Source organism: Phascolarctos cinereus, unplaced genomic scaffold, assembly GCF_003287225.1.
Source record: "Phascolarctos cinereus isolate Bilbo 61053 unplaced genomic scaffold, phaCin_HiC Scaffold_726;HRSCAF=1367, whole genome shotgun sequence".
NCBI lineage: Eukaryota > Metazoa > Chordata > Mammalia > Diprotodontia > Phascolarctidae > Phascolarctos > Phascolarctos cinereus.
Genome location: NW_027556098.1, coordinates 101,337,112 through 101,364,623, shown reverse-complemented (window position 1 = coordinate 101,364,623; position 27,512 = coordinate 101,337,112). Strand labels below are relative to the sequence as shown.

Below are 27,512 nucleotides of genomic sequence, written 5' to 3'. Positions count from 1 at the left end.
TACAAGGTTAGCAGTACTGTCTAGCTCACTAGCTAAGGGCTCTAGGAGTGGCAGGCCTATAGCTATTTCTTCTTCTGCTCTACAATATAAAATTCAAATAAATTCAATTTAAAATTGATTTATTATTTACTATGTGACAGATATTGGGAATCACTGGGAATACAGACATTTCACATTGGGCTCTACTGTTAGACTTCATTAGAATCTCATCATCCTACAAGGTCATATCAACCCAGAAACTCATACTCCTCAGGACCCTCTCCCCCTGAGGTCCCTCCCTCCCTCCCTCCTTCTGATTGGAAAGGATGGGGGGGGGAGGTGTTTCTTGCCAGATTCTCCACTTAGGGAGGGTGCCCAGAGAAGCCATGTCATTTCTCACCAGATGTTCTTCAACTTTATCATGCCCCACTGACTTCATCCTCTTCCTCTACCCCTCTTTCAGCTTATTGTTGTGTCGTCTTCTTCCATTAGATTGTGAGCTGCTAGAGGGCAGGAACTATCTTTTGCCTTCGTTTATATCCCTAGAGTAAATTTAGCATAATGCCTGGCACATAGTAGGCCCTCAATAATAAATGACTGAAAAATAAATATAAAATAATCATTCCTATGGGGCACTGAGACAATAAATTAGACAATTAGCAAATAGATTCAGAATTGGTTGGATGGCCATACTCAAAGAGTAATTTTTAACGGTTCAACACTAATATGGCAGAAGATTTCCAGAGGAAAACCCAAGGGATCTGCGCTTGACACAGTGTTATTTAACATATTTTATCAATGACTTGGACAAAGGCATGGATGACATGTTCATCATGTTTTCAGATGACACACAGCTGGGAGGGAGGGCTAACATGTTAGATGGTAGAGTCAAGTTCCAAAAGCATCTTAGGAAGGCAGAGCATTGGACTGAATCTAGTAACATGAAATCTGACAGGGATAAAAATGAAGTCTTCCACTTGGTTACAAAAATTAACTTTTCAACTACATGAGATATTATGAAGCTCTCATTAAACCTCATCAGGAATATTATGCTTAATTCTGGTGCTGAGGTTTAAGAAATGTGTTAGGAAGTGGGAGAGTTTCCAGAGGATAGCCTTGAACCCAGATCCCATGAGGACTGGTTGAAGGAATCGAGCATGTTTGACCCAGAGAAAAGAAAATTTGGGTGGTGGGGGTGGAAGGTTGGGAGACAAGGAGGCTTTGGGTCTAAATGTTTGAAGGGCTGTAATATGGATGAAGGACTAGAATTGTTCTGTTTGGCCCAAAGGGGAAGAATTGGAGCAACACGTAGAAGTATGAAAGGGTCCATTTAGGTTTGATGTCAGGATAAACTTCCCAATGATCAGAATAGTCCAAAAGTGAAATGGGCTGTTTTGATGGGATCAATCCCCCCTCCTTGGAGGTCTTCAAGCAGAAGTTGGATGACAATGTATCAGGTATATACTAGTGGGGCTTCCTTTACTGTGATGGTTAGAGTAGATGACCACCAGACCCTTCTGATTCTCAAACGCTATGCTGCAATGGCCTGGCTCTGCAAACTTGCCAGCTGTATGACTTTGGGCAGCTCACATAACCTCTCCAGTTCCTAATTCCTTCATCCATAAAGTGAGGAGATTGGACTAAATAACCTTTAAGGTCCTTTCAGCTCTCCCACGCTATGACTATATCCTACCTTCTATAGGAAAGCCTTTCCCCATCCCCCTCAATTCTAGTGCTTTCCCTCTGTTGATTATTTCCATTGATCATTAGCCAGTTATCATGTATGATAATTATATGTGTATATATGTATGTGTTTTAGATACATATATGCAAATGACTAAGTACAGACAAGGGAGATATTGATATAGATTAGAGGCAGATGTCTAGATAGATATAGGTATGGATTATTAGGTAGATAGATATGTGTATCGATCTTGTTTGTATCTAGTTGTACCACAGTTTAATAAGGGAGACAACATGTAGAAAACTATCTATGTACCTATATCTATCTGTCTATATCTTATTTGTATCTAATTGTTTGCATGTTTTCTCTCTCATTAAACCGTAAGCTCCTTTTCTTTATCTTTCTTTGTATTTTCAGCACTTAGCACAGTGCCTGGCACATAGTAAGGGCTTAAAAATGTTTGTTGACTTACTGTCTCTTTCACTATACTTCATTATTAGCAAAAAAAAAAAATCTAGCCTGTTCTGTTTCTTTGTCTTTGCTCATACATAAATTCTTTTCTCATCTATAGTTTCCTTTTAGATCTAGCTTAAAAATCACTTATTCTAAGAAAGTTTCTAGAGAAACTAAAGAAATCAATAAAGGAGAAGCAAGAAGGGAAGAAGTCTTTCAAGAAAAAAAATGGGGACAAGGGGCAGAATTTAAATTCATGACACTCACCGACAAATAAGTTTCCTTTTTCTAGACTTCTTAGAACAGAATAGAAACGCTATTTACCATAATCTGCTTTCTTTACAACTGGAGAAATGTTTTACAGTTAAACAGATAATAATAATAATAAAAAATCATATTTATTGCTGTTTATTCACTGTGACCAGATTATTGAAAGCATGAAAACAAACTGCTCAAGTCTATTTAAAAATGATTCCTTTTTCACCTTAAAAGAAATAGGATAACAATGCTTACCTTTCAAATGCTACAAACCATACTGCTTTAAAAAAACAAAAAAACAAAACAAAACAAAAAAACAAAGAAAGGAAAGAAAAGGAAAAAAAAAACTTTTCACAAGGTAAAGACTATACTCTAATACTCCTGAAGAGGGCAGGGTCCCCCTATTCCTGTATATCCTGAACTCTTCATTCTTACACTGATTTTTGTCCAATTTAGAATGAAATACAGTACCTAACCTAGAATGCTATTTGCATGGGAACTATGAAGGTCATCTCTACAGAACTTCCTAAGTGTGGAAATAATCAAGATTTCCAAATAACATAATCTTGTACATTCTCACAGTATCCTCATGTTACTAGGACTGGTACTGTAGGAAGACTTTTGGCCCTGAAGCAAGGAGATAATTAGTTTTGATTCTTGTTCCTGCCATTTTTCTGCCATTTCTCTGACACGACTATTAGCTATGTGACTATGAGCAAGCCGTTTTAGTTTTCTGAGCCTAATGTCTGCATAATAAGGGTAATGTTTATAATACTTATTTCACAAGCTGTTGTGAGGATCATTGTTGTTGCTGTGATTCAGGCCTATCTGATCTTTGAGACCCCAGTACGGAGTTTTCTTGGCACACATACTGGAGTTTGCCATTTCCCTCTCTGGTGGATTAAGGCAAACAGGGTTAAATTGATTTGCCCAGGGTTCTACAGCTTGGGAGTATATGAGGAGAGATTTGAATTCAGATCTTCCTGACTCCAGACCTAGTGCTCTCTCCAATGAGCCACCTAGCTGCCTATTGAAAGGATCACCTAAGGCCATTTACTTAAAGCACTTTGTAAATCTTAATGTGATTTGGGAATGTTAGCCATTATTATTATCATAGAGCCTGGCACATAGCTGAGACTTATTAAATGCATGTTGAATAGAGTTAATAATAATCATGTATGTCTATGGACTTTGAGATACTTGGATGATACTTTTAAAAAATAAAAAATATCTTTTTTAATGGCACAAATAATAATATCTCAATAATATTCTTGCTTTACATATGGTCAGAATTAGTGAATACTCTGTTATTGAAGTTCAATTTTTTTTACTTTGCGTTATTCTTAAAAATTTCCAAATTTCTTTATATTGTTCATACTTGTCAGTATTAATTGCATAATAGTATTCCATTACATTATTTTGTGAGTTTACTTAATCTTTACCCTGTTATTGGACGTTTAGACTGATTGTTTTTTTTCCCCCAATTATAAGCAATTCTGCTATGAAAATCTTTAGCTAAACAGCACCTCCCTCTTTTTTTTGATGATACATTTAAGGCATATTCTCAGAAGTGGAACTATTGGATCAAAACGTATGATAATTTTGATGTCTTTTATGGTGTATTGCCAGTCTGTTTAAAAAAAATTCTACTAATTTGCAATACCAGTAGGAATGAATGTCTGTGTTTCTCCATAATCCTACCACCAATGAGTTACATTGCTTTTACTTTCTTTTAGCTTAATTGGTGTGAAGTAGTACCACAAAGTCATTCTTATTTATATCTCTAGTTATTATTATTATTAGACATTGAACATGTTTTCAATTATTAGGAACAATTTGTCTTTTCTCTCTTGAAAATTGTCTGCTTATTTTTTTTAACCATTTATTCGGAAGCTTCTGTTAATCTATCTGTGAACAAATGATCAATAGCTGGCCTATAAAATCTGAAAAAAGATGAGGAAAAGCTAGGTAAACTAGGCTCTGTCTGAATGTGTCTTTCCCCAATAACCTGATATCAACCTATCAAATCAAAGCAAATTTTCATTAGGCCTGCATCCTCTTCTGAAGACAGCAAGATCCAGACCTGGATAAGAAGGTATATTTAACAGGTTCCTCAGTGAACTGGGCTTTCCCTGCCGATGACTATTCCTAGATACAGGTAAAAATCCCTTCTCTATAGGAGTTGAACCTACCTTGAAACTACCTGGAACCCAAGAGAAGTCTCAGAACAGATCCTCCTATAGCAGCTGTACTTTAGATCAGGCATAAGCAATCTATCAGGAGGTAGTATTTTTAAAAAGCACCTAGTCCTGACTCTATGACTTACTACCTTTGTGACTTTGAAAGAAAGCACTTAACCTCTCCAAATCTCAGCAGATTTATCTCTCAAGAGCATGAATAATGCCTTCTGCTTTGATTATCTCAAAGGTATTGTGAGTTAAAAACACTTTGTATGATAGAAAAAAAAATAAAGGAACGTGAAATATTTATTACCATTGTTAATAAATATTTTGTTTGTTTTCCATTGACAGTGGATGTGGAGGGGCAAAAAGATTGGTGGCAGTGACATTTCTTCATTGCCATGGGGATACAGAATCCTGGAAAGCTTCTGGTATGAAATGGCAGGACTGAGTCCTTTAGCCGTGCAAAATAGGGACAATCTAAATGGAGCCACTAGGTGGCGGGGTGGGTAGCATGCAGTACTTGGAATTAGAAAGGGTCACTTTTGAATTGTCCCTCAGATATTTAATAGCTATGTCCCTGGGAAAATCGTTTGGCTTCTTTTAGCCTCAGTTTCCCCATCTGTAAAATGTATCTCATACTAGTATTTCACATGTTGTTTTGGAGACCAAATGAAACACTGTATGTAAAACACTTTGCAAACATTAAATATCCTATATAAATGTTGGGGCAGCTAGGTGGAACAGTGGATAGAGCACCAGTCCTGGAGTCAGGAAGACCTGAGTTCAAATCTAGCCTCAGACACTTACTAGCCACTTAACCCTGTTTATCTTAATTTCCTCATCTGTAAAGTAAAGTGAGTTAGAGAAGGAAATGACAAACCACTGCAGTGCTTCTGCCAGGATAACTCCACATTGGGTCATGAAAGAGTCAGACACAACTGAAATGACTCAGCAGCAGCAACAACAACGTAAATGTTAGCATTATTAGGTCCTCGTAGTCTTGGGCTTCTGCAGAATGGGCTTTTCTTCCTTATTCTTCCCCCGCCCTCCATCCCAACCATGCCTATGTTTTCATCTCTGATAAGGAGAACATAAAGAGTACTTAAAAAAAACAACAACTAATGGATAGATGATAGATTCGGTCTTTATCAGTTAACAAGGTAATTAACAGCACCTCGATAAAGATTATTTGACTTCCAGCTGATGTTGAGACTGAGACATAAGGGGGCTCCTGAGTTTGTGCAGATGGTGGCGGGCAGTGATGAGGACGATAGTCAGCCACACAAGTTAGGAGGCAGATGGAACACTAATGGGGGAAGGTGAGAGGGCACCAGAGATGAACTTCAGCTACAGCTGTTGCTGGCTATGCTATTCAAATTAACTTGGAATGTCAGATAGGTAAGCAACACCTATTTTATTCTGGGACTTGTTCACCTTGGTCTCTATCATAATTTATAGTCCAAGGGGATCCCTAAAGCTGTTTAGGGTGCACATTTTGTTTATGTCCAATATCTTAGACGTGTCTTTTGGATAAACATGTCTGTGTGGCTTTGTTGTCTTTCTGTCACTTTAGTCAGGTCCAACTCTTTGTGACACCATTTGGGGTTTTCTTGGCAATGATAATAGTTTGCCATTTCCTTCTCCAACTCATTTTACAGATGAGGAAACTGAAGCAAACATGGTTAAATACTTGCCCAGGGTCACACAGTAAGTGTTTGAAGCTGGATTTGAACTTAGGTCTTCCTGACTCCAGGCCTAGAGCAGTCTGCTGTGCCAACCAGCTGTCCTATGTATTGCACTGGCCTATATATATTTTTTCAATTACAAATAATGCTAGTACAAAAATCTTTGAACATATAGGTATTTTCTTGTTTTTATTTTTGATCACATTATTAGGATATATTCCCAATGATGTAATTATTAGGTAAAAGCGTATGATTGTTTTTGCAGTTTCTATTATGTATTGCTAGATTGTTCACCAAAGAAATTCTGTTTGTAATGCCATGGCAACAAATGAGTAAACCTGACAAAACCTGCCAGTACTGGGTTTCATTATCTTTAATATTTTTTCAACCATCTGATTGGAATGAGGTACAATTTCAAGGTTATTTTAATTTGTATCTTTTTTGGTTCTTTATTGTTATCAGTGAGGAACAATTTTTTTCAAATGATTATGAATAATTTACAATTTTTCTTTTCATATTCCTTGACCATTTGCTTTGATGTTTATATTAAACCATCTGTGACAAAGGGGACAACACTTGGCATATGTTTTCTATTTCAAAAGGAAGGGGAAAGGCTAGAAAATCAAGCCCTCTCTGAATATCACTGTTTTCAGTCTCATTACAGCATTCTATCAAAGACCTTAAGTCAACCTAAGGCGACCCTTGGTTGCATACCTCTTAAACCCAATGTCCTAAACACGTCCAGACCTATGAGTAAACAGATGTGCGTTGGATTGGCCTATGAATCTGGGGGGCAGCTGAGTGGTGCAGTGGATACAGCACTGGCCTTGGAGCTGGGAGAGCCTGAGCTAAATCTGGCCTCAGATTTAGCTGTGTTACTCTTGGTGAGTCACTTAACCTGTTTGTCTCAGTTTTCTGAACTGAAAAATGGGGATGAAAATAGCATCTACCTTGCAGGGTTGTTGTGAAACTCAAATGAGATAATATTTGTAAAAATGTTTAGCACAGTGCCTGGCATTAATAATGCTTATTCCTTTCTCTCACCTTTCCCATTCTAAAACCTTCTAAACACTACTCAGTGTCTTCTACCCACCTGGCATTTTTTCTCCCATAGAGTATTCAGGGTCACATTCTCCACTCTCTCAGATGGGAAGAGCTTGGTTCCAAATGCCTCCTGGATCCGTCGAATCAGGTATTCATGGTGGGCATCATCCATGGCATAGAAGTGGTTGAAGTCCAGGAAGACAACTTCTTTGGGGTGTTGTGTGAGGAAAGAGTTGATCTCCATCAGCCCATCCCAGACTTTGATGCCAAAAAGACCATGGATGAAGTAGATCTCCCGGTTAGTATCACCAGGCTTGGATGACACACGCAGGTCAAAGTAGCGAATCCCTGCCTCTAGCTGCTCCCTGAACGTCAGGTTCTGCGTAACGGACCATTTCTTCATCAGCTTTTTCACAAAGGAGACCCTGGCAAGACGCTTGATAGCTGGGGTTTGGTCTGGTCCCACAGGAGACTTTTCATCTACCCAGTAGCTGAAAGAATCATGGGACCCTAAAGGAAGAAAGCATAAAACAGGTGATAAGTGATGAAAGCAGTAGATATATACTTCTCATAGTCAATGTGCTCTCCGCCCCCCCAGAGGGATAAAAGGCCCTGGCATCTCCAGCCTTGGACCCAGGAGGATCTGAGTTCAAATCTGGCCTCGGACACGTGACATTTACTAGCTGTGTGACCCATTGCAAATCATTTAACCCTGATGGCCTCACCAAAAAGCAAAAAAAAAAAAAATTAAAATAAAAAAAGGCCCTGGCATTATCTAGCATACTAATCTTTTCTTAGGGGCAACTAGGTGGTACAATGGATAGAGTGTCGGCCCTGGAGTGAGGAAGATGAGAGTTCAAATCTGGCCTCAGATACTTAGTAGCTGTGTGACCCTGACCCAGTCACTTAACCCTGTTTGCCCCAGTTTCCTCATTTGTATAACAAGCTGGAGAAGGAAATGGCAAACCACTGTAGTATCTTTGCCAAGAAAACCCCAAATGAGGTCATGAAGAGTTGGGCATGACTGAACAACAACAACAAGCAATCTTTTCTTCTCCCCTCATCCGCCTCTAATCACAGGATCTAGAGATGGAAAGAACTTCAGAGATCATCTAGTTGAACCCTGTCACTCTACATATGAAGAAAGTAAGGTCCTGAGAGATGAAGTTCACTTTCACAAGGTCACACAGACAACAGGTGGCAGATCTGAGACAGGGCCAATGACCTTTGAGTCTGAATATGGTGACCTTCCTACAATGAATGAATGAATGAGCAATTATCAAGTGCCTACTGTGTGCCAACACTGGGGGAAAGGAAGGGAGCAATCATTGATGTGATACCTACTATGTGCTGGGCACTGGGCTAAGCATTTTTACAGACACTATCTCATTTGATCCTCACAACAATCCCGCGAGGGAGGTTCCACTCTCATCTTCATTTTATAGTTGAGGAAACTAAGGCAAAGAGAGGTTAAGTGGCTTGTCCAATGTCACTCCTAGGAAGCATCTAAGGTTGGATTTGGATTCAGGTCTTCCTGATCCAGGGCCCAGCACTCTATCCACTGGACCACCAACTGCCTCTGGAAATACAAAAAGCAGGATGGGGGCAAGTAGTGGCACAGTGGATAGAGTACTGGCCCTGGTGTCGGAGGACCTGAGTTCAAATCTGGACTCAGACATTTGACACTTACTAGCTGTGATCCTGGGCAAGTCACTTAACCCCATTGCCTAGCCAAAACAAGAAAAAGTAGGATAGTTCCTGCTCTCAAGGAGCCCTCTATCTTATTGTGGGAGACAACATGTAAAAGAAACCGCTTCTTTAGGGGCAGACTGAAAAGCCCCAAAATCTTAACAGAGCTAATGGTCAAGGTCAGAGAGCCTTAGGTTACTATGGGAGATAAGATGACAGTACCGGATATCTGCAGAGTACAGAAGCAGGGCACATTGTAAAACCTAGAGGATCTTAGGAGGCAATGGAAATGAAGGTGGTAAGGACTGGTAGTCTTCTATCTCACTGGAAGGAATGGAGCTGGGGGCTCTCATCTTATTCAAATCGTGTGAGCAGTCAAGCAACCCAGTGAGTTCTGGGCAACTACAGTAGCGGGGAAAGGGAACTAGAGCCCCTGTTGGGGGTAGGTAGGTCTTCCAATAGCTCTATTGTTCAGTATGGGTTCTGCTGCAAATGCCAGAATTCCAAAAGGCATTTTGTTAATAAAGGGTACACTACTTTGAACATTCCTGGGGGATTGGAGGGGGATTTGTAGTGATAGAGTACCTTTGCTTAAGGCAGTCAGAGCACTTATTCTGATAGATAAGATGACCTGGAAATACACTGGGCTTGAAGTATGCAGCACTTTTTACCTTTTACCCCTCTCTTTTTAAATTTTTCTTAAGAGATAGCTCTCTGGGCAAGGGATAGAAGGAATATATTGGTAAATGTAGGTGACACAAAAACAGATGATACTAATAAATAAATATACATTACATATTTAAATAAAATAACTATTAATGGACAAATGGAGATGTTTACTTCTTTTCTACCAGTGAAATCCTTGTATTCAATTCAACCAAGATATCCACCAATTGCAAGAAACCATGCTAAGTTCTTAAACTGCAAAGGTAACAGTTTCAATGTTCATTTCTCACAAGAAATTCACAGTTGAATAGAGGAAACATGGCCTGTTCACAAATGAGCACAATATAAAGGAGAGCATAATAAATGAAAAGGAGAAATCCTAGGAAGGCAATATAAGAAAATATGGGGAGTGATCACTTTTAGGTAGGGGGTTAGAGTACTTCATGGAGGAAATATCAGCTATGCTGGGCCTTGAAAGAAGAGGATTTCAATGTGAAAAGATATGAACTGGATATGTTCTTAGGTATGGGGGACAAGAGAGTATAAGGCAAATCTAGTTGTATACTTTGGACTGAATGTAGAAAATGAAGAATGGTATTAGGAGATAATATTGTGTGTATGTAAGGTAAATTGTGGAGGGTCTTAAATGCTAGGGTAATAAGTTTATATTTTATTCTACAGGTCATAGGGAACCATTGAAGGTTTTGGGGCAGAGGAATGAAAGTATCAGACTTATGAATTAAGAAGAATATCTTAACAATTATGTGATGAATGGACTAGAGAAAGGAGATATTAGAGGTAGAGGCACCTTAAAAACAGCTATTCCAATGGTTCAGGTAAGAGGTGAAAAGAGTCATTGACCTAGCATGATGGTGGTATGAGTGAAGAGGTATTATGGAGGTAGAACTCTTAGGACTTTGACCATTGACTGTTGCAAGAGTGACATCTATCTGACACCTATCAGGCTAGGCTGGTTTTTCCTTAGAAGGTTTCAAAACCATTGGTCCAGAGTCCCAAGATTCAAACCACTATCATATTTTTCTAATACCTAAATGCAAAAGTCAGCCCATAAGGAATCAGAAACTGTCCTCAGGTTTGACCAGTGTTTCCAATGAAGAGGTAGGGAATCTATATTTAACTGAATCAATGCTGTATCCTTGATGAATATTCTTTCTATTCTATGGCTAAGTAAACCTCTTTTTGCCAATCACAAAACAATTTATGAGTCTTATTTCACTCCTCTTCTGAACCAGAACAACCAGACTGGCCTGAGTCACTCCTACTATACCACAATGGGAAAAGGAAGAATTAAAGGTGACTTTGAAGTTTCAAACTTAGCTTAACTGATGGGATGGTGTGCCATCAAGAGAAAAAAGGGAAACTGAGGGGATAGATGAGTTTTGGAGGGAAGATCATGAATTAATTTTGGGACATTCAGATGGCAATGTCTAATAACAACAGCTAGAAATGTAGAAGGACTCAGAGAAGAGCTTCAGTTTTGAGTTATGGTTTTGGGATTGATCTGCCTAAAAAGTTATGGAAGTTATAGAAGCAAATGAGTCACAAAGAGAGTATAGGGTAGAGGCACAAAACAAGAGGACTGAGGACAAGGCCTTGGGTGACACCAGCCCTTCAGGGGCAGGAGGGAGAAGATGAAACAGAAAAGAAACAGATGTGGAACAGTCAAGGAGGGAGAAAACCAGGGATAGCAATGTATTAGAAGCAAAGGGAAGAAAGCATTAAGAAGAAAAAAATCAATAACTATGTTAACCATTGAAGAGAGGTCAAGGGGTATGAGGAGTCAGGGGAAAAAAAAGTATTGGATTTGTTAATTAAGAGGCATTTGGTGACCTTGGAGAAAGCAATTTGAGGAGAGTGGTAAGTATAGAATCCAAACTATAGGCCTTGAAGAGTGAGTAGTTAATGAGGTAGTTAATGAAATCAGCAAACATAAAGTATTCTTTCTATAAGTTTAGCAATGAAGAGAAGAAGAGATTAAGGACAGCAGCTAGAGAGTGGTGGTAGTGTTTGGGCCAGAGAAAGGTGGTTGTTTTTTTCATTTCATTTTGTTTTGTCTTTAGGCTAAGGGGTACTAAGCATATTTGTAGACAGAGGGAAAAGAGCCTACAGTCAAGAAGATATTGAAGGTAGAACAGGTCTCATAAAAATTAATATGCCAGGGGCAGCTAGGTGGCGCAATGAATAGCACTGGCTCTGGAGTCAGGAGGACCTGAGTTCAAATGTGACCTCAGACATTTGATACTCACTAGCTGTGTAACCCGGGGCAAGTCACTTAACTCCAACTGCCTCGCCCAAAAAAAACCCCAAAATTAATTAGGCAGTCAATAAATAAGCATTTATTAAGTGCCTACTATATGCTAGGCACTGTGTTAAGCACTGGGGATACAAAGAAAGCAAAAAAAAAATCCAATAGTTCCTACTCTCAAGGAATTCATATTCTAATGGGGAAGATGATGTGTAAACAAACTATGTACGAACAGGATATATACGTAATAAATTAGAGAGAATCTTAGAAATAAAGCACTAAAAGTGAAAGGAATTTGGAAACACTTCTTCCAGAACGTAGGATTTTAGTTGGGATCTGAAGGAATCCAGGAGATTAAAATGAGGGGTGAGAGGATGTCAGATAGGAGGATCAGCCTCTGAAAACGTGCCAAATTGGGCAATGGAGTGTCATGCAAGGAACCACGAAGAGGCCAATATCTCTGGATCACACAATATGTTGAGGGGAGTAAAGTATAAATAAGATTGGAAAAGTAAGAAGGAGTCAGGTTACAAAGTGCTTTAAAAGCCAAACAGAGGATTTTATATTTGATTTTGGAGGTAATAGAGAGTCTCTGGAGAAAGAAGGTAATGGAGGCAAGGATAAAAGTGGAAGGGAAGGCAAGGGATTGGCAAGGAGAAGGCCACCTCCTCTGCAACTGGAAAGGTGAAGGTGAGAAGGGAGGGAGGACATAGAGAGGCATACAGGAGGGAGAGATAAAAGAGTTCAGTGTAGATGATCTCAGTAAAGTTCCAGGCCATCAGTGTAGAATTGGGAGACCCGAGAAAGATGGTTCATTGCAACTAATCTGTGGGAACAAATCAGAAATGAACAGAAGAATTGCCATTTACCAATAAGGGCTCACCTAAGGTGGGATAACTCAGCATGGACAAACGAATTTTTCCTAAAGTCCTCTAGAGCTTAGATGTAGGAATAGAAATGAGTAAGGTAGGGTCAATCCTGGTTTAGGGACTGCAAGGTGTGAACAAGATAAAAACAAGAAGTCAAGTGGCTCTGGGATGCAAAATGTCTCACTGCTAGTGGACTATATTAATTAATTGTGAAGGGAAGGAAGTAAAGGTAAAACAGAGGGGATTTTAAAAGGTATTTTGGGTCATTGTGAAGGTGAAGAACAAATTGGGGAGAAGAGAGGAAGTAGGAGAAGTGGAAGGTTAGGAGGCTATGACCAAAGGGGAATTTCTGATTCCAAGAAATTGAAGGGAGAACAATTTAGAATAATACTGAGGTTTGAGGTGGCTAAAGCAGAGTGAAGACGAAGGCTATTGGAATTAAAGAGGTTGTTAAACTGAAAGTCCAAAATATTAGAAGGGACCAGAGTAGGAGTGGGGAACCTGTGGCCTAGAGGCCACATGTAGTACTCTAGGTCCTCAAGTGCAGCCTTTTGACTGAATCCAAGTTGTTCTGGATTCAGTCTCAAAAGGCTGCACTTGAAGACCTAGAGGGCTACATGTGGCCTTGAGGCTGCAGGTTCCCTACCCCTGGACCAGAGTATTTAGTAAATGAATATTAAAGACACCATGGGTGATAACAACAAGGGTAGGGAAATATCATTCAGATAGCAGCTAAAAGATTTAGTCAATGAAGAAGGTGACATTGTAGGCATTAGCAAAGATTTAGATAGGATGACATAATCAGATGTTAAGAACTTGGAAGAGAGGTGTTGATTGACTATAGGTATAGAATGGGAATATCAAAGATCTCAAAGTGGTAACCAATCAATGCACAACAAGCATTTATTAAGCATTTACCATATGTTAGGCATTGCATATTAAAATAAATAAATAAAACCTACGATTTCCTTCTCGCAGGGAGCATCCTCAGCAAGGAACTTCCTTTGCCAATGCAGATCAATACTTTCTCTGGCCACTGAGAAGTTAAGTGATTTGTCCAGGATCGTGAAGCCAGCAGCAGAATAAGAACCCAAGTCTTCCTAATTCTAAGGTCATCTTTCTCTCTGTCCCCACAATCCAAAAACAAAATGGTATCTGCCCTTTAGGGGTCACTGCACCTTCTCGCAAGGGAAACACCACATACAATGAAGTCTGCTGAGTGCTCTTCTTGATGCTTCGAAAATGGGGCCTTGAGACAAGAAAACAGCTGATGTTGGGGATGGTAGTGAGGATGGAGTGTTTTCACCAGAAGGCTGGGTGAGTTCAAGAATGAAAGAAAGTTCAGTAACAATAAAGAAGAGTTTCCAGAAGGTACAGTGGAGGGGAGAAAAGCTGAGAAGATTAGGGAAGGGTAGACTTGTACTCCATGGGGATAGTATAGAAAGAGGTGAATTATATGCAGTATTCCTAATAACAGGGACTAGGGAAACAGGAGGCTGGGATTTACTACCAATGCAGCAGGAAGGGGGGTAGAAAAAATAGGAAGGAGATGGAGAAACAAATCAGCCTCAAAATTCTAATTAAAAAATGGAAGTGAAATATCTATCACAGATCCCAGGTGAATGGTATGCTTAATTGCAGAAGGGAAAGAGGGGAGGGCCAGAACACAATTATGGCAGGGGTGGGGGTGGGGTGGGGGAGGCCACTCTCTCAGGCAGGTTTGATGGCGACAGAGAAGAGACAGAGAAGAGCTTGAGGTAACAGGATGATGGGAAATTGTTACACTTCCTCACCCAGAGATACATTATTAATACATTAAAGCTTCCATGAACAACCAGGTCTCACTCCTCCTTTATGGATTTTATTAATAGTGCAACCATACAATACTGGAAATAATACTTTGTTCAATTCAATTCAACCAGCATTTATTATTGAAGGCAGTCTTTCCCTGGGCATCAGGGAAAGCAGAGAGAGCAGAGGAACTCCCTTCTGGTATTTTCTCTTGGAGTTGTGCCCATGCCCCTCCCCAGAGAGAGAACTGTTGATGACCTTCAACACTTCTTCTAAGTGTCTGAGTCATGCACTAAAATGTGACACAATGAGGCTCTCAGGACCTGTTCTGGATGCTCAGGGACAGCACGTGATACTCAGTGTAAAATGAACAGGATATAGGAGATGAAGGGTGATGACTGTCATAATTCACAGAAAAGCTCAGGGGAGGGAAGGGGAACTGCTTTCCTCATCCCTCTCCACCCCTAGACCAAGGAAGTAATCTGCAGAAGTAGGCTAAATGGAGCCCGATCCTTGACTTGTGGGTTGGCCAATCCAGCCACATGTTTTCAAATATTAAACAGGTCGTAAGAGGCTGGGCTTTGTAAGCCTCTGGTACTTCAAATAAGTCATTATTGATTGATCTGCCCAAAGTATGTCCTTGGTCTAAAAGGGAAAATGTTTAAAATGATCTTTATTTAGCTTCTCTAACCATTTCTTCCAAGGCAAATTGAGGCATAAAGTTAATTCCCAACAAATATGGGCAGATAGACACAAATCTAAGCCTAAGAATTTATAATCAATATCCAGTGAGTTGTTAGTATTAACATCAACAGTTCCAACATTTTCCCAAAATTTTCTCCTTTTTTAAAGATATTTTATTAGGATATTGAATTTCTCAGTGAAAGCAATATTCTCTCCTAAACATGAGAGGACAAAATCTTCCCTCCGGCCAAGACAAAACCTTCCCTCTACATTTTCTCCTCACATGCGCTAATTTATTATTTTACTCCAGGAAGGAACCACTTCTTTTTGGCTGCTGGCCTATATATTCCCAGCTACACAGTTTTCCTTAAAAGCGGCTCAGGGGACAGTTTTGCAAAATGCAAAGTACCTGACAATTGTGTGATGAAATCAGCCTTTGTTGTTGTTCAGTTGTTTTTCAGTCATGTCTGACTCTTTATGACCCAATTTGGAGTTTTCTTGGCAAAGATACTAAAGTGGTTTGATATTTCCTTCTCCAGGTCATTTTAAAGATAAAAACTGAGGCAAATAAAGTTAAGTGATTTGCCCAACGTCACATAACTAGTAAATGTCTGAGGCCAAATTTGAACTAAGAAAGATGAGTCTTCTTCACTCCAGGCCCCTCACTCTATCTACTGTGTCACCTAGCTGTCCAATCAGCCTTACTCCCTTCCAAAACAATCACCTCAACATTCAGTCTTCAAGAGACTCTCTAGTCTCTCTAATCTCTCTAGAGCTTCTTTTCCAAACACCTTATCCTTGAATTTAAGACCCTGAATCTTTACTCCTTTCTTATATATTTACTCCACCATAACTCAAGTTCAGTCACTTCTTTATGGTATCAAAAAACTACATACTGTGATGGAAATAGTATAATGATAACTGATATGTATATGGTTCTTTTTTAGGATTTATAAAGCATATCAACATGCATTTTTTTATTAAATTTAATAAGTCTATAAAGTAAGCACTACAGGTATTATTTATCTACATTTCACAGTTAGGGAAACTGAGGCTCAGAAAAACTAAATGATTTGTACAACATCATGGTTCTAGTAAGAGATGGGATTTGAACTCTTGTCTTTTCTGATGTTAAGAAGGGCACTCTACCCACCATTCTACCACATTGCCTCCAAACAAATTATAATGAAAACTACAGGGAGTGAAAGTCAGGATATTTGGGTTCTAGTCCCAGTCTAGCCACTGACTGGGTATATGAACTTTTAAAGGGAAAGTCATTATATCTTTTTGTGTCTCTATTATCTCACCTGAAAAATGAAGGGGGATGAACTAGATGATAGCTAAAGTCTCTTCTACATCTAGGATTCTAGGATTCCCTAAAATACCTAGACATAAACTCTCTATAAGGAGTTAGATTACAGACACAAAGCCCTATTTGTCAAATTCAATTTGACATATGTTAACACAGTACAAAGCATTTTACTATCATCTCAATTCAGTTTCACTTCCAAAGTTTTTTCTTGTATTTATCTTTAATTGAAATGATGACACACTCTCTCAATTTTCCTGGTCACCAATTCGATTCAGCAAACACTGATTAAGCATTTACCATGACTAAGATATCTATATACTTTCTGTCTTGGTTTTCTAGGTATTAATTAGTTCAGGTTAGACTGCATTTCAGGGGTATATTAATGCTCCAGTTGCCAAGGGCTGCCTGATCTCTGATCCACACTAATCTCCTTTAATTAATCTTTCTTTCTGGGGCACACCATCCTGGCCAGGTCACATGTGCCATTTTCAAGTCTTGCCTTTGATTTGCCTTTTCTGGTCTTATAAAATTTTCAAGGTCCACTGTAGCTTTCCTACCTGGATGACTCTTGGGTATCTCAAACTAGATGTCCTGTAGGCATCTCACACTTAACATATCTAAAACAGAACTCATTATTTTTACTCCCAGACCATCTCCTTTTCTGAACTTTCCTGTTACCACCATCCTCCGGTTACCTAAGCTCCAAACCTAGTCCTCACCTTTGACTCCTCACCCTCATTCACCCCATGTATCCAATTTGTTGCTAAGTCTTAATCATTTCTTCCTTCACAACACCTCTCATATACATCCTCTTCCTTCCACTCACACGACTACCACCTGGTGTAGGCCCTCATCACCTCATACTTGGTTGTTCCTTTTTTCTTAGGTCTTCCTGTCTCAAGTGTCTACCAGCTCCAGTATAGTCTCCACTCAGCTACCAAAGTGATCTTACTAAAGTATTGGGATGACCCCTTCCTCCCCCTTATTCTGTCCACCACTAGTTTCATTAGAGCTAGAATGAGAATAAAAGGGGAGATCCCTAGATGATGACATCTTGGCATCATGATTGCTGGTGGGCACAAACTTTCCATCCCTCTAGCCTTAACCCTTTTCTGTTTCCTCTCTGACAGATTTTGGCAAATTTATTCTGAATTTAAATTTAAAAAAAATATTTGCATGTATACAGCAGTGTACAAGAAGAAAATTCCATATGAAATTCTTCATGTTACTTTCACAGCTATCCTGCTTGTCTGAGCTTCCTTCTAGTTCTTCACTGCTCTCACCTATGGACCTCTAGGTCAATCACTCCTCAATCATTTCAGAACCTGGTTCACAGGTTTCTGTAGGTCAACCCCTTCAAACACCTAGTTCCCCCAGTACCTCACTTTCCTCTGCTAAGAAGATGGACTTGAGATTTAACAATTGTTCTCTGGAAACATCTATTTTTCTTTTACTTAAAGCTCAGCTTGCTTTTAGGGATCTTTTTATTTTCATTATGAGAGTGATTGTGTACATTCTCTCAGATCTCCTTATTTTAAGCTTACAAGTTTATGAAAATCTTCCCGTGGTTCTCTGAATTCCATGTGAGGTTTATCTTCCTGCATTGTGTTTTGGAGACAACAGTGAAATTCCTCCCCTCCTTCCCCCTTCTGTTGCTCTCTGGGAAAAAATAAAGGAGATGTTTTGGATTGAACACTGAATTAGTCTTTGTTGTTCTCCATGCACAGAGACTTTTCAAGTCTCTATACAAAACCAGCTAGCATCCTGTGAAACTTACCCCTTGCTTACAATTCCACAACCCCACAGCCTGCCTTGTCTTAGCTTATATAAGTTTAAGAAGTCTAAAACTATGAGATTTTCTATGATTCCCATTTTGGTTAGTAGTAATTTTCTTACCTTTTCCTAACCCCATCCCCCCATTATAAAGATTATGAATCTGAAGGGTTTTTTCTTTTTAATCTCCATACACAAACTTTTATATATAAGAAGCAAACATTTTGCTTATTTTTCTCCATCTCAAACCCTAGGTTTATCTAAATTCTTTGTTCCTTTAAGATATGTCCTTGTCCCCTTCCAGGCCTTTATTTAGTCTGTCAGTACTATCTCAAATCTTCAAAGTTATATTATTTTGATTTTGATCTTGAAACCATCTGGCATGTGTCAGAAGCCTGCCTCTTGTTACAATTAAGTAAAAGCCCTCTCTACCATCCCCCTATGTGAATGAATGAATGAAAAAGACATTTCTTACACATTTAGTATGTGCTAGGCAAAGTAATGTCTTAGGAATGTCTCTTTTCCTTTGACTGGTTAATCATGGCTAGAGTATAGGAAAGGCAAATTAGAAAGCCTTGCTTTCTTTATTATCCCTTTTATTAGGTTGATTAGATAAGGTCCCTCGAGGTTGATCAAAGCTTCTGGCATCTGGGCTGGGCTGGGCTACAGAGCCAGGAATTCAGTAACAATGCCCAATATTCAATACCCATCTATAAAAAAGGATAAAGCAAGAAGAATCTGAGAGAAGAGAATTTTGAATAGAAAGAAATTAGCAAGACCATTGCTTATTACTGTGTGATGTAGTGTAGATCCTATCAGATAACACTGCTTTTGGCAAATATGCCTTAGCTTGTCAAGCAATTTTTTCCAAACTCTTACTCGGAGCCCTAGTTTCCCCACGATAAGACTAGGGATCTCCTTGAGAAAAATTTAATTCAATATTTGCCTGTTTCAAATATTAAATATGAAATTATATGTGTATCAAAAAATAGTATGGTTGTTACTTTTCAGTGCTAAAATAGGTTTAATTTATTTTATTTTTCTCCAAAATTTTCCTCTGACCTTCTTTATACTGGGGGGAGGGGTGAAGCAGGGGAGAGTGGCACAATCCTATATAACCCAAACTGAAATGTATAGGTTGCGTTAATAAATTTCAAGCCTCAGTATGGAAACCTGTTTTGCATGACTTCACATGTATAAACTGAAATCAAATTGCTTGTTTTCTCAAGATGGGGGGAGGGGCAAGATGAAGGGAGAGAATTTGAAACTCAAAATTTTTCAAAATGAATCTCAAAAAAGTTTTACATGTAATTGGGAAATATTTGATGAAATAAATAAAAAATAATAAAAAGAAAATTTCAAAAATCTCAAGCCTCAAAGTATTCCACAGTCAAATTAGTTAGAGAATAGTATAGTTTGGAAACAATGTGATTGGCATGAGAAAATAATCTGAGTCATAACAACCAGTGAGGTGGTGACAAGGAAAAGTTTACATTTACCTAGGATATAAATGCCTTTTTTCTTTTTCTTTTGTTTTGTTTCTTTTTTTTTTTTTTGCTTTTGTGTTTCTAAGAGAGGAGGTTAAAGTTCGGTGGTCACAACTATAGTTAATAAGTAAACTTCACACTGTGCAGTTTCCTAGTTAATGAACGAAGGACCATCTATGAGCAGTCAGAATCAATCAATCAATTAGCTCACATTTATCAGTCCCCTATACTTTGTGACAGGAACTGTGCTCCTTGTTCAAGATACAAAATCAAAAGTGAAATAGTTCCTGAACTCAGGAGAGTTTACATTCTATCTCTATATGCTCTATCTAGCTTTCTACACAAAGGGGCAGCTAGGTAGTACAGTGGATAGAGTGCCAGGGCTGGAGTCAAGAAGACTCATCTTCCTGAGTTCAAATCCAACCTCAGACATTTCCTAGCTGTGTGACCCTGAGCAAGTCACTTAACCCTGTTTGCCTCAGTTTCCTTATCTGTAAAATGAGAAGGAAATGGTAAGCTACTCCAGCATCTCTGCCATGAAAGCCCCAAATGGGATCACAAATGGTTGGATGGGACTTAAATGACGGAACAACAACAAAATACACATAACGAATACAAAACAAATACAAGGGGAAATAGGCATTCACAATTAGGAGAAACAGGCGTTCATAAATACAAGATAATTGGGAGAAACAGGAGGTGGCATTAGACCTGAGCTTTGAAGAAAACTAAGGATTCTAAGAAGTGGAAGTCATAAGAGAGGTCATTCCAGGCACAGTAAGCTATCTGTGCAAATACTTGGAGGTGGGAGATTGAGTATCAATGTGTGGGGAACAGCGAGAAAGCCAGTTTGGCTAGATCATAGAGTTTATGAAGGAGAATAATGTGTAAGCATAGAAAGATAGATTGCAGCTAGATCATGAAAGGCTCTAAATAGATCCTTGTCCCTGCTCCATCACTCACAGGCAGTGTGACTTTTGGCACATCACTTTTGGCTCAAAACTTTTTGGAGCTGGACAAGGCCTTAGAGATAATATAGTTCAGCTCCCTCATCTTGTATATAAGGGCAGTGAGGCCCATGGAATTCAGTTTTCTGCTCAAGGTTATATAACTAGTAGGTAGTAGAGTCAGAACCTCTGGAACTCTGAACCTCAGTTGCCTAATTTGTGCACAGTGATAATAATACTTGTGTAAGCTACTTCATAAGATTGTTGTAAGGATCCAAGGAGATAACATGTATAGAAGCATTTTACAGCAAAATGTTATAGACATATAAGCTATTCCACTTATTGAACTCGCTGTACCTTTTAACCTTCCATTTGAACATATAGCCACTTAATCCTCAGGACAACCTTCCTGTTTTATTCCCCGAAGATAATCCTGTCCCCTGGCTGTAGATCCATTCTGTCTGACTTCCCTGGTGTCCAACAGCCAGCTCACTTTATATATCCAGCTCTTGACAAGTGGCTGATATGCTAAGTCATCTTGTTTTTTGTATTTTATTTTGTTCCCTTTTTTTTGGCATTAGAAGTAATTTTAATTTTTAATTTATGGAATAAAACAAGCATTTCCATAACATAGTACAATTAAAAAAAAGATGATTGTATACAAAACTGCAAATCCATCATGTACAACTTGCTACTCCTTCTAAATATACAACAAAGTTAATATGTAAATTTCTTTTCATCTTTTTTTGTGAAGTATGGGACAAAACATTAAAAAGAATGAAATCAGATTACCTCAGTATAGTAAGAATCAAAGATCAAAAAGGAGAAAGATTTTGAAGAATGAGATTGAAGAAGAGAGAAGAGGCTAGCATCAACCAGAGAACAAAAGCAAGAAAGAGGTAGAGGAAATGATCATGTCCATGACTAGCTTGATAAAGATGAGGGTGGGTAAGGGCAGTACAACTTCTTTTCTATATCCTCTCCCCTACCCTCCCCCCCCTTATGGGTCTTGTCACAATTACTGATGATTCTCTTATTACTGATAGCCAGACAAGGATACTTGTATTCACTAACAGTGTTTGTAATAGTCATTTAGTCAATAAACACTTATTAAGCACCAACTGTGTACCAGGCACTATGTTAAGCACTGGGAATATAAATAAAGGCTTTTGTTGTTTGTTCTTCATTCTCTCTTCTCTCCCTTTTTTTGGGGGGGTGGGGAGCTAGGCAATGGGGTTAAGTGACTTGCCCAGGATCACACAGCTAGTGAGTGTTATGTGTCTGAGTCTGGATTTGAACTCAGGTCCTCCTGAATCCAGGGCCAGTGCTCTATCCACTGTACCACTTAGCTGCCCCCTTGTTCTTCATTCTCAAAGAGGACCATGACATCAGTAAGGTGACGCCATGACATGCAAGTGAATCGGATTTAAGTGAGGGAGGGCTGTGCAAAGTCACCAGCCTCACTACTTCCTTCAGAGCCATCTGGGTCCAGTGGCAAGATATAGATCAGGATGACTGGACGTGACCCAAATACAGTGGGAGACCTTGGCCTTTTTAAGCTAAGGTCTACATTTATTTTTCTTTTTTTAAAAATTATTTTATTTCCCTTCTGCTAAGGTCTTTAACAGGTCTCAGTTTGATGAGGCAACACCCATTCAATGATTAAGGCTTAACAAGAAATGAGGCAGAGAATGGCCTCTTTACTGAGACAAAAAAAAAAATCAGTCTTGGAGGGGAAGGTCCTAAGGGCTTCTGGCCAAAACAGAAACAATTGTTATTTAGATTCACTCTGAGCCAATCAGCCTCAATGACCAAGTGGAGCTTGGCCTGGGTCCTATGGTTGGCTAATCAACAAGAGACAGAGTGATTGGGGTTTAAGGCATGGTTGTTAAGGAGAAAAAAAGATTTCAGAGAGCACCAGGAATACAAAAAAAGGCAAGTCATAGGTAGCCCCTATTCTCAAGGAGCTCTCAATCTAACAGAGAAGACAATATGCAAACAATTATATACAAACAAGATTTAAACAAGATATATTGGAGATAATTTATAGAGGTAATATATTAGAATTAAGGGGGATGAGGAAAGATTTATATAGAAGAGAGGAGGGGCTGCTAGGTGGCACAGTGAATAGAGCACCGGCCCTGGAGTCAGGAACACCTGAGTTCAAATCCGGCCTCAGACACATAACACTCACTAGCTGTATGACTCCAGGCAAGGCACTTAACCCGAACTGCCTCACCAAAAAAGAAAAAAAAAGAAAGAAAGACAATTACCTATAGAAGAGAGGATTTTAGCTGGCACTTGAAGGAAGCCATAGAAACAAAGAGGTTGAGATGAGGAGAGAGAATTCCAAGTATGAGGAACAGCCATTGAAAATACCTGGAATATGGAGATGAAGCGTCTTGTGCAAAGAACAGCAAGGAGGCCAGTGTCATTATATGGTATTAGAAGACTGGAAAAGTGGGGAGGCTGCAGATTATGAAAAGCTTTGAATGCCAAACAGAGAATGTTATATTTGATCTTGGAGGTCATAGAAAACCACTGGAATTTATTGAGTGGTTGGGGCAGAGACAACATGGACAGACTTGCATTTTAGGAAGATCATTTTGGCTGCCAAAGAGAGGATGGACTAGACTGGGGAAAGACTTACAGCAGGGAGACTGTTTATTGTCGTTTGGTTGTCTTCATGACGCCATTTGGAGTTTTTGTGGCAAAGATACTGGACCAATTTGCTATTTTCTTCTCTGGCTCATTTTACAGGTGAGGAAACTGAACAAACACGGGTAAGTGACTTGCCCAAGGTCACACAACTAGTAAGTGTCTGAGGCCAGATTTGAACTCAGGAATATGAGTCTTCCTGATTCCAGACCCAGCACTCTATCCACTCTGCCATCTAGCTGAGAGGGTTTTGGGTGGTGGTGAATTCAATTTTGGACAAATTGAGTTTAAGATATCTATGGGACATCTGGTTCAATTTACCCAATAGAGAGCCAATAAAGAGGTTAAAGTTGGATAAGTAAATAAGTAGAGAACCATCAGCATAGAGGTGATAATTAAATCAATGGGAGCTGATGAGATCACCAAGTGAAATAGTATGGTGGGAGAAGCGAAGAGGGGCTAGGAGAGAGCTCTGGGAGATACCCATGATTAGCATTTCCTGAGTGAAGAGACAGCAAAGGAGACTGAGAAGGAGTTATCAGATAGGTAGGAGGAGAACAGGAGAGAGTAGTTATCCTGAATATCTGGGGGAGAAGTATCTTGGAACAAGAGTGATCAACAGTATCAAAGTTTGCAGAGGTCAAGAATGATGAGTTTTGAGAAAAGGCTATTAGATTTGGCAATTAAGAGATCTTTAGTAACTTTGAATAGAGTGGTTTCAGTTGAATGATGAGGTCAGAAGGCATCTATTGTAGATAGTCTACTCTAAGAGTTTAACCACAAAAGAGGAGAGAGATGGGATGACAGCTAAAGGGTAAGAATAGATCAGGTTTTTAAGTGCTTTGGCAAGGATAAGGGCCAATTACATTAAGGGAGAGAAGTAAAGGCAGAGATCCTAGCAGAAAGTTTTTGGGTTATGTGAGTTGAAGAGGAGAAGAGGAAGTGCGTGGTAAATAGCCTTATTTTTTTTCAGTAAAGTATGAAGTGATGTCCCTAATGGAGAAGATGGACAGAAAGGGAACTATGAGAAGCTTGAGGAGGAATGAAAAGGTTTGGAATACTCACTGCAGTGAATGGGTTAGTGAGTCTATTAGGTAGGGTACACAAGGAGTACCTTGCAGGAAGGAGTAAGGACCCAGTTGACGTTATATAATATGAATTTTATTAGACCTAATGAGCACAGTATCATAATTGTTATGGAAGATTCCCATTTATAACTGCCACAAATGATATCCTGAGCACAGCCCAAATGAAAGAATTCCTTATGGAACGTGAGGTCCTCCATGCCCTTCTGTTCATGGATAATATTTTGCTGTTGGTATTGTCCCCACAATAACATAAAGTCTGATCAACAAGATTCATGGCCCCTCCAAAAGCATCTATTTAATAAGCCATACCAGAAAAGCCAAATTAAATTAGAATCCTTATTATCCGCAGAGTATCATGCAATTGGCCAGGAAGTCCATAGAAGCAGTCCATCAGTATACCTACCTGTCTTACACAAATACTGGTGATGTACAATGAACTGAATAGGAGGTAAAGAATGGGTTGGATTGTATTTTGGAAATCATGGAGCTCTTTCAATGACCCCAAAGCTGCCCCCTCAAACAAAAATTCTGTTTTTAACACCAATTGTCCATTTAGTCATAACTAAAAAGTTATGAATCATGGTACACCAAAATCTCTAAAGTATCAAATTATAGGTTATCCATAGAACAATGGAAAGATTTGTGGCAGGTGTAAATATTGCATATTGCCAAGGATGACATGCATGCAAGAAAAAGTAGCATGAAATATATCATTCAGGAAATGTATGATTGGAAACGGAGGTAGACAGATGATATAATGGAGAGATAACAGATGGACAATTATAAGTGCTATTATGGCTGTTCCAGGATGTTAGAGTATTTAGCACATTGGAGAATTTATGGAAGGATATGACCAAGAATATTACAGGATGAGTTGTCACCTTCACAGATGCAGGGAGTATACATCAGTGCTATTTCAAATCCACAGAAATACTGAAATATACAGAGAAGGAAACTGAGGCACAAGGCAATTAGTGATTTATTTAGCCTCATACAGCTACCAAATGGCAGAGTAGAAATGCAACCCCAGTCTACTAACTACAAATCTAATGCTTATACTTTTCCTATTATACCTGTCAGGGGCCACGTTAGTTGCTATGCTTTCTCCTCACTTGGGCCAATACTAAAGAATGGAAGACAATCTAGTTTTCTTTTTAAATTTATCTTCACACTATTCCCATTACATTCCACCCCAACCAAGAAACCCAAATACTCCAAAGGTTCTTTTGTGTCCAACAGTCCTAAGGTCAGGAACTGAGGGCATTTTCAGGTCAGGATACTGACAAATAGCAAAGTATTAAAATTACTCTGTCAATAAAAACGTCACTAGTTTTTCAAAGAAAAAAAACACTGGGACATTTTTCACTGGAGAAACCTAGTTTGAGAATTGGTATCTTATACAAGGTATCCCAAAAGTCTTGCTGCAGTTTTAAGGTTTTAAACTGCACTAAGACTTTTGGAACATACTATATTTAGATTATATAAAACCAAGGACACTGTAAGAGAAAGGCAAAGAACTGAAAGAATAGTGTCAGAAACACCAAAGCACAGAATGAGTGGAAACGTGTGGACAATAAAAAAAAAAAAAGGCTTGTTATTGTTGTTGTTTTCATCTATGTTAGTGATATGATTATCCAGAAAGGGTTTTACAGGACCTGCTCAGGGCAGATGATGTTAATGAAGACAAAGTGGAAGAACTCAAATCCATTTTGCTGTCTGTTTCATTCTCCTTATCAAGAAAAAAGAGATCAACAGAATTGGGGGAGAAAAGGATTACTCATTGGTTAAGAGAAAACTAAAACCCAAGAGAGATAATAAGATTTCTTGGCCCAGATTAATTTTATTCCAGTATGTTAAAATAATTTGAAATTATAGTTGATGGACCACGTCTTCGAGTAAGCTCAGAGAGTTTCTCAAAGAGGTGTTACAGAACTGGAAACAGACAAATGTTATCATGGTTTTCTGAAAGGTGGATTCTATAAATTCTAGGCTACTAGTATTGATGGAGGCAGTTAGATAGAGTGCTGGGCCTGGAGTCAGGAAGACCTGAGTTCAAATATGACTTCAGACACTCACTAGCTGTGTGTCCCTGAGCAAGGCATTGACATCTGTTTGCCTTAATCCACTGGAGAAGGAAAGGGCAAACCACTCTGGTATCTTTATCAAGAAAACCTCAATACAAGGTCATGCTAAGCCAGACAAGACTGAAGAACAACTAATCTGGATTTCCATCTGCAGAAATGTTCTAGAAGAGGTTAACAAATTGATGATTGTATGCACTACAAAGGAAATTCAGGGATCTTTAGTGACCATCATAAGCTCATTAAAAGCAAGTCATGCTAAATATGCCTCGTTTTTCATTTTTTTTCCCAACAGGGTTAAGAGAATAGTAGTAGAAGAAAGTGCTGTAAAAATAATATATCCATAATCAGGGATTTAGAATTTAAGAGATCATCTAGCTAACACCTTAATTTCACATGTGACCTTGGGCTCAGAAAGCACATTTGCATAAGACTCTCCTCATAGATGGAGACTGATTATTCAATGTTCTACACTTACATGATGGAAGAATTTAGGAGAAGAGAGAGCCTGGTCTTCTGCCTTCCAGATTTGAGAAAAGAAGATAAAGGGTTCCAGATTCTTTTCAGGTCCAGGAAGGGAGAGAAAGGCTGAGAGGAAACTAATATGTAGAGGAGCCATACCTCAGTCATGTTCTTATCACCAGCTTACCACGCTAGAGACTTTAGGGAATTTCTTCTTGGGTGAGAGCTGGTACGTTCTCTTGGTTGATCAAGGATATCTCAATTCCAATGGGAGAGCTCATTTGTTCTGTGCATCATCTAGTATATTCTCTGTGCATTGTCTGGTACAAAGATGATTGATACCTTCTTTGATTTCTGTTTTCTATCAACTTGGATAAATGATTTTGTTTCCTATTTGCTGCTTGTGTTCTTTGTGGAACTGGTTTTAGGTGGGAAGAGAGTCAAGCTGTGAAT

General features: G+C 39.0%; 1 protein-coding gene across 1 annotated transcript in view; it reads right to left on the bottom strand.

The window, feature by feature from the left end:
• PLCXD2 (phosphatidylinositol specific phospholipase C X domain containing 2) overlaps positions 1 to 27,512 on the bottom strand; it is a 95,797-nt gene that overhangs the window by 16,705 nt on the left and 51,580 nt on the right. Inside the window, exon 2 of the mRNA XM_021007175.1 lies at positions 7,336 to 7,796. Within this exon, the coding sequence (XP_020862834.1) occupies positions 7,336 to 7,796 (461 nt within the window). The remainder of the gene's footprint in view (positions 1 to 7,335; positions 7,797 to 27,512) is intronic.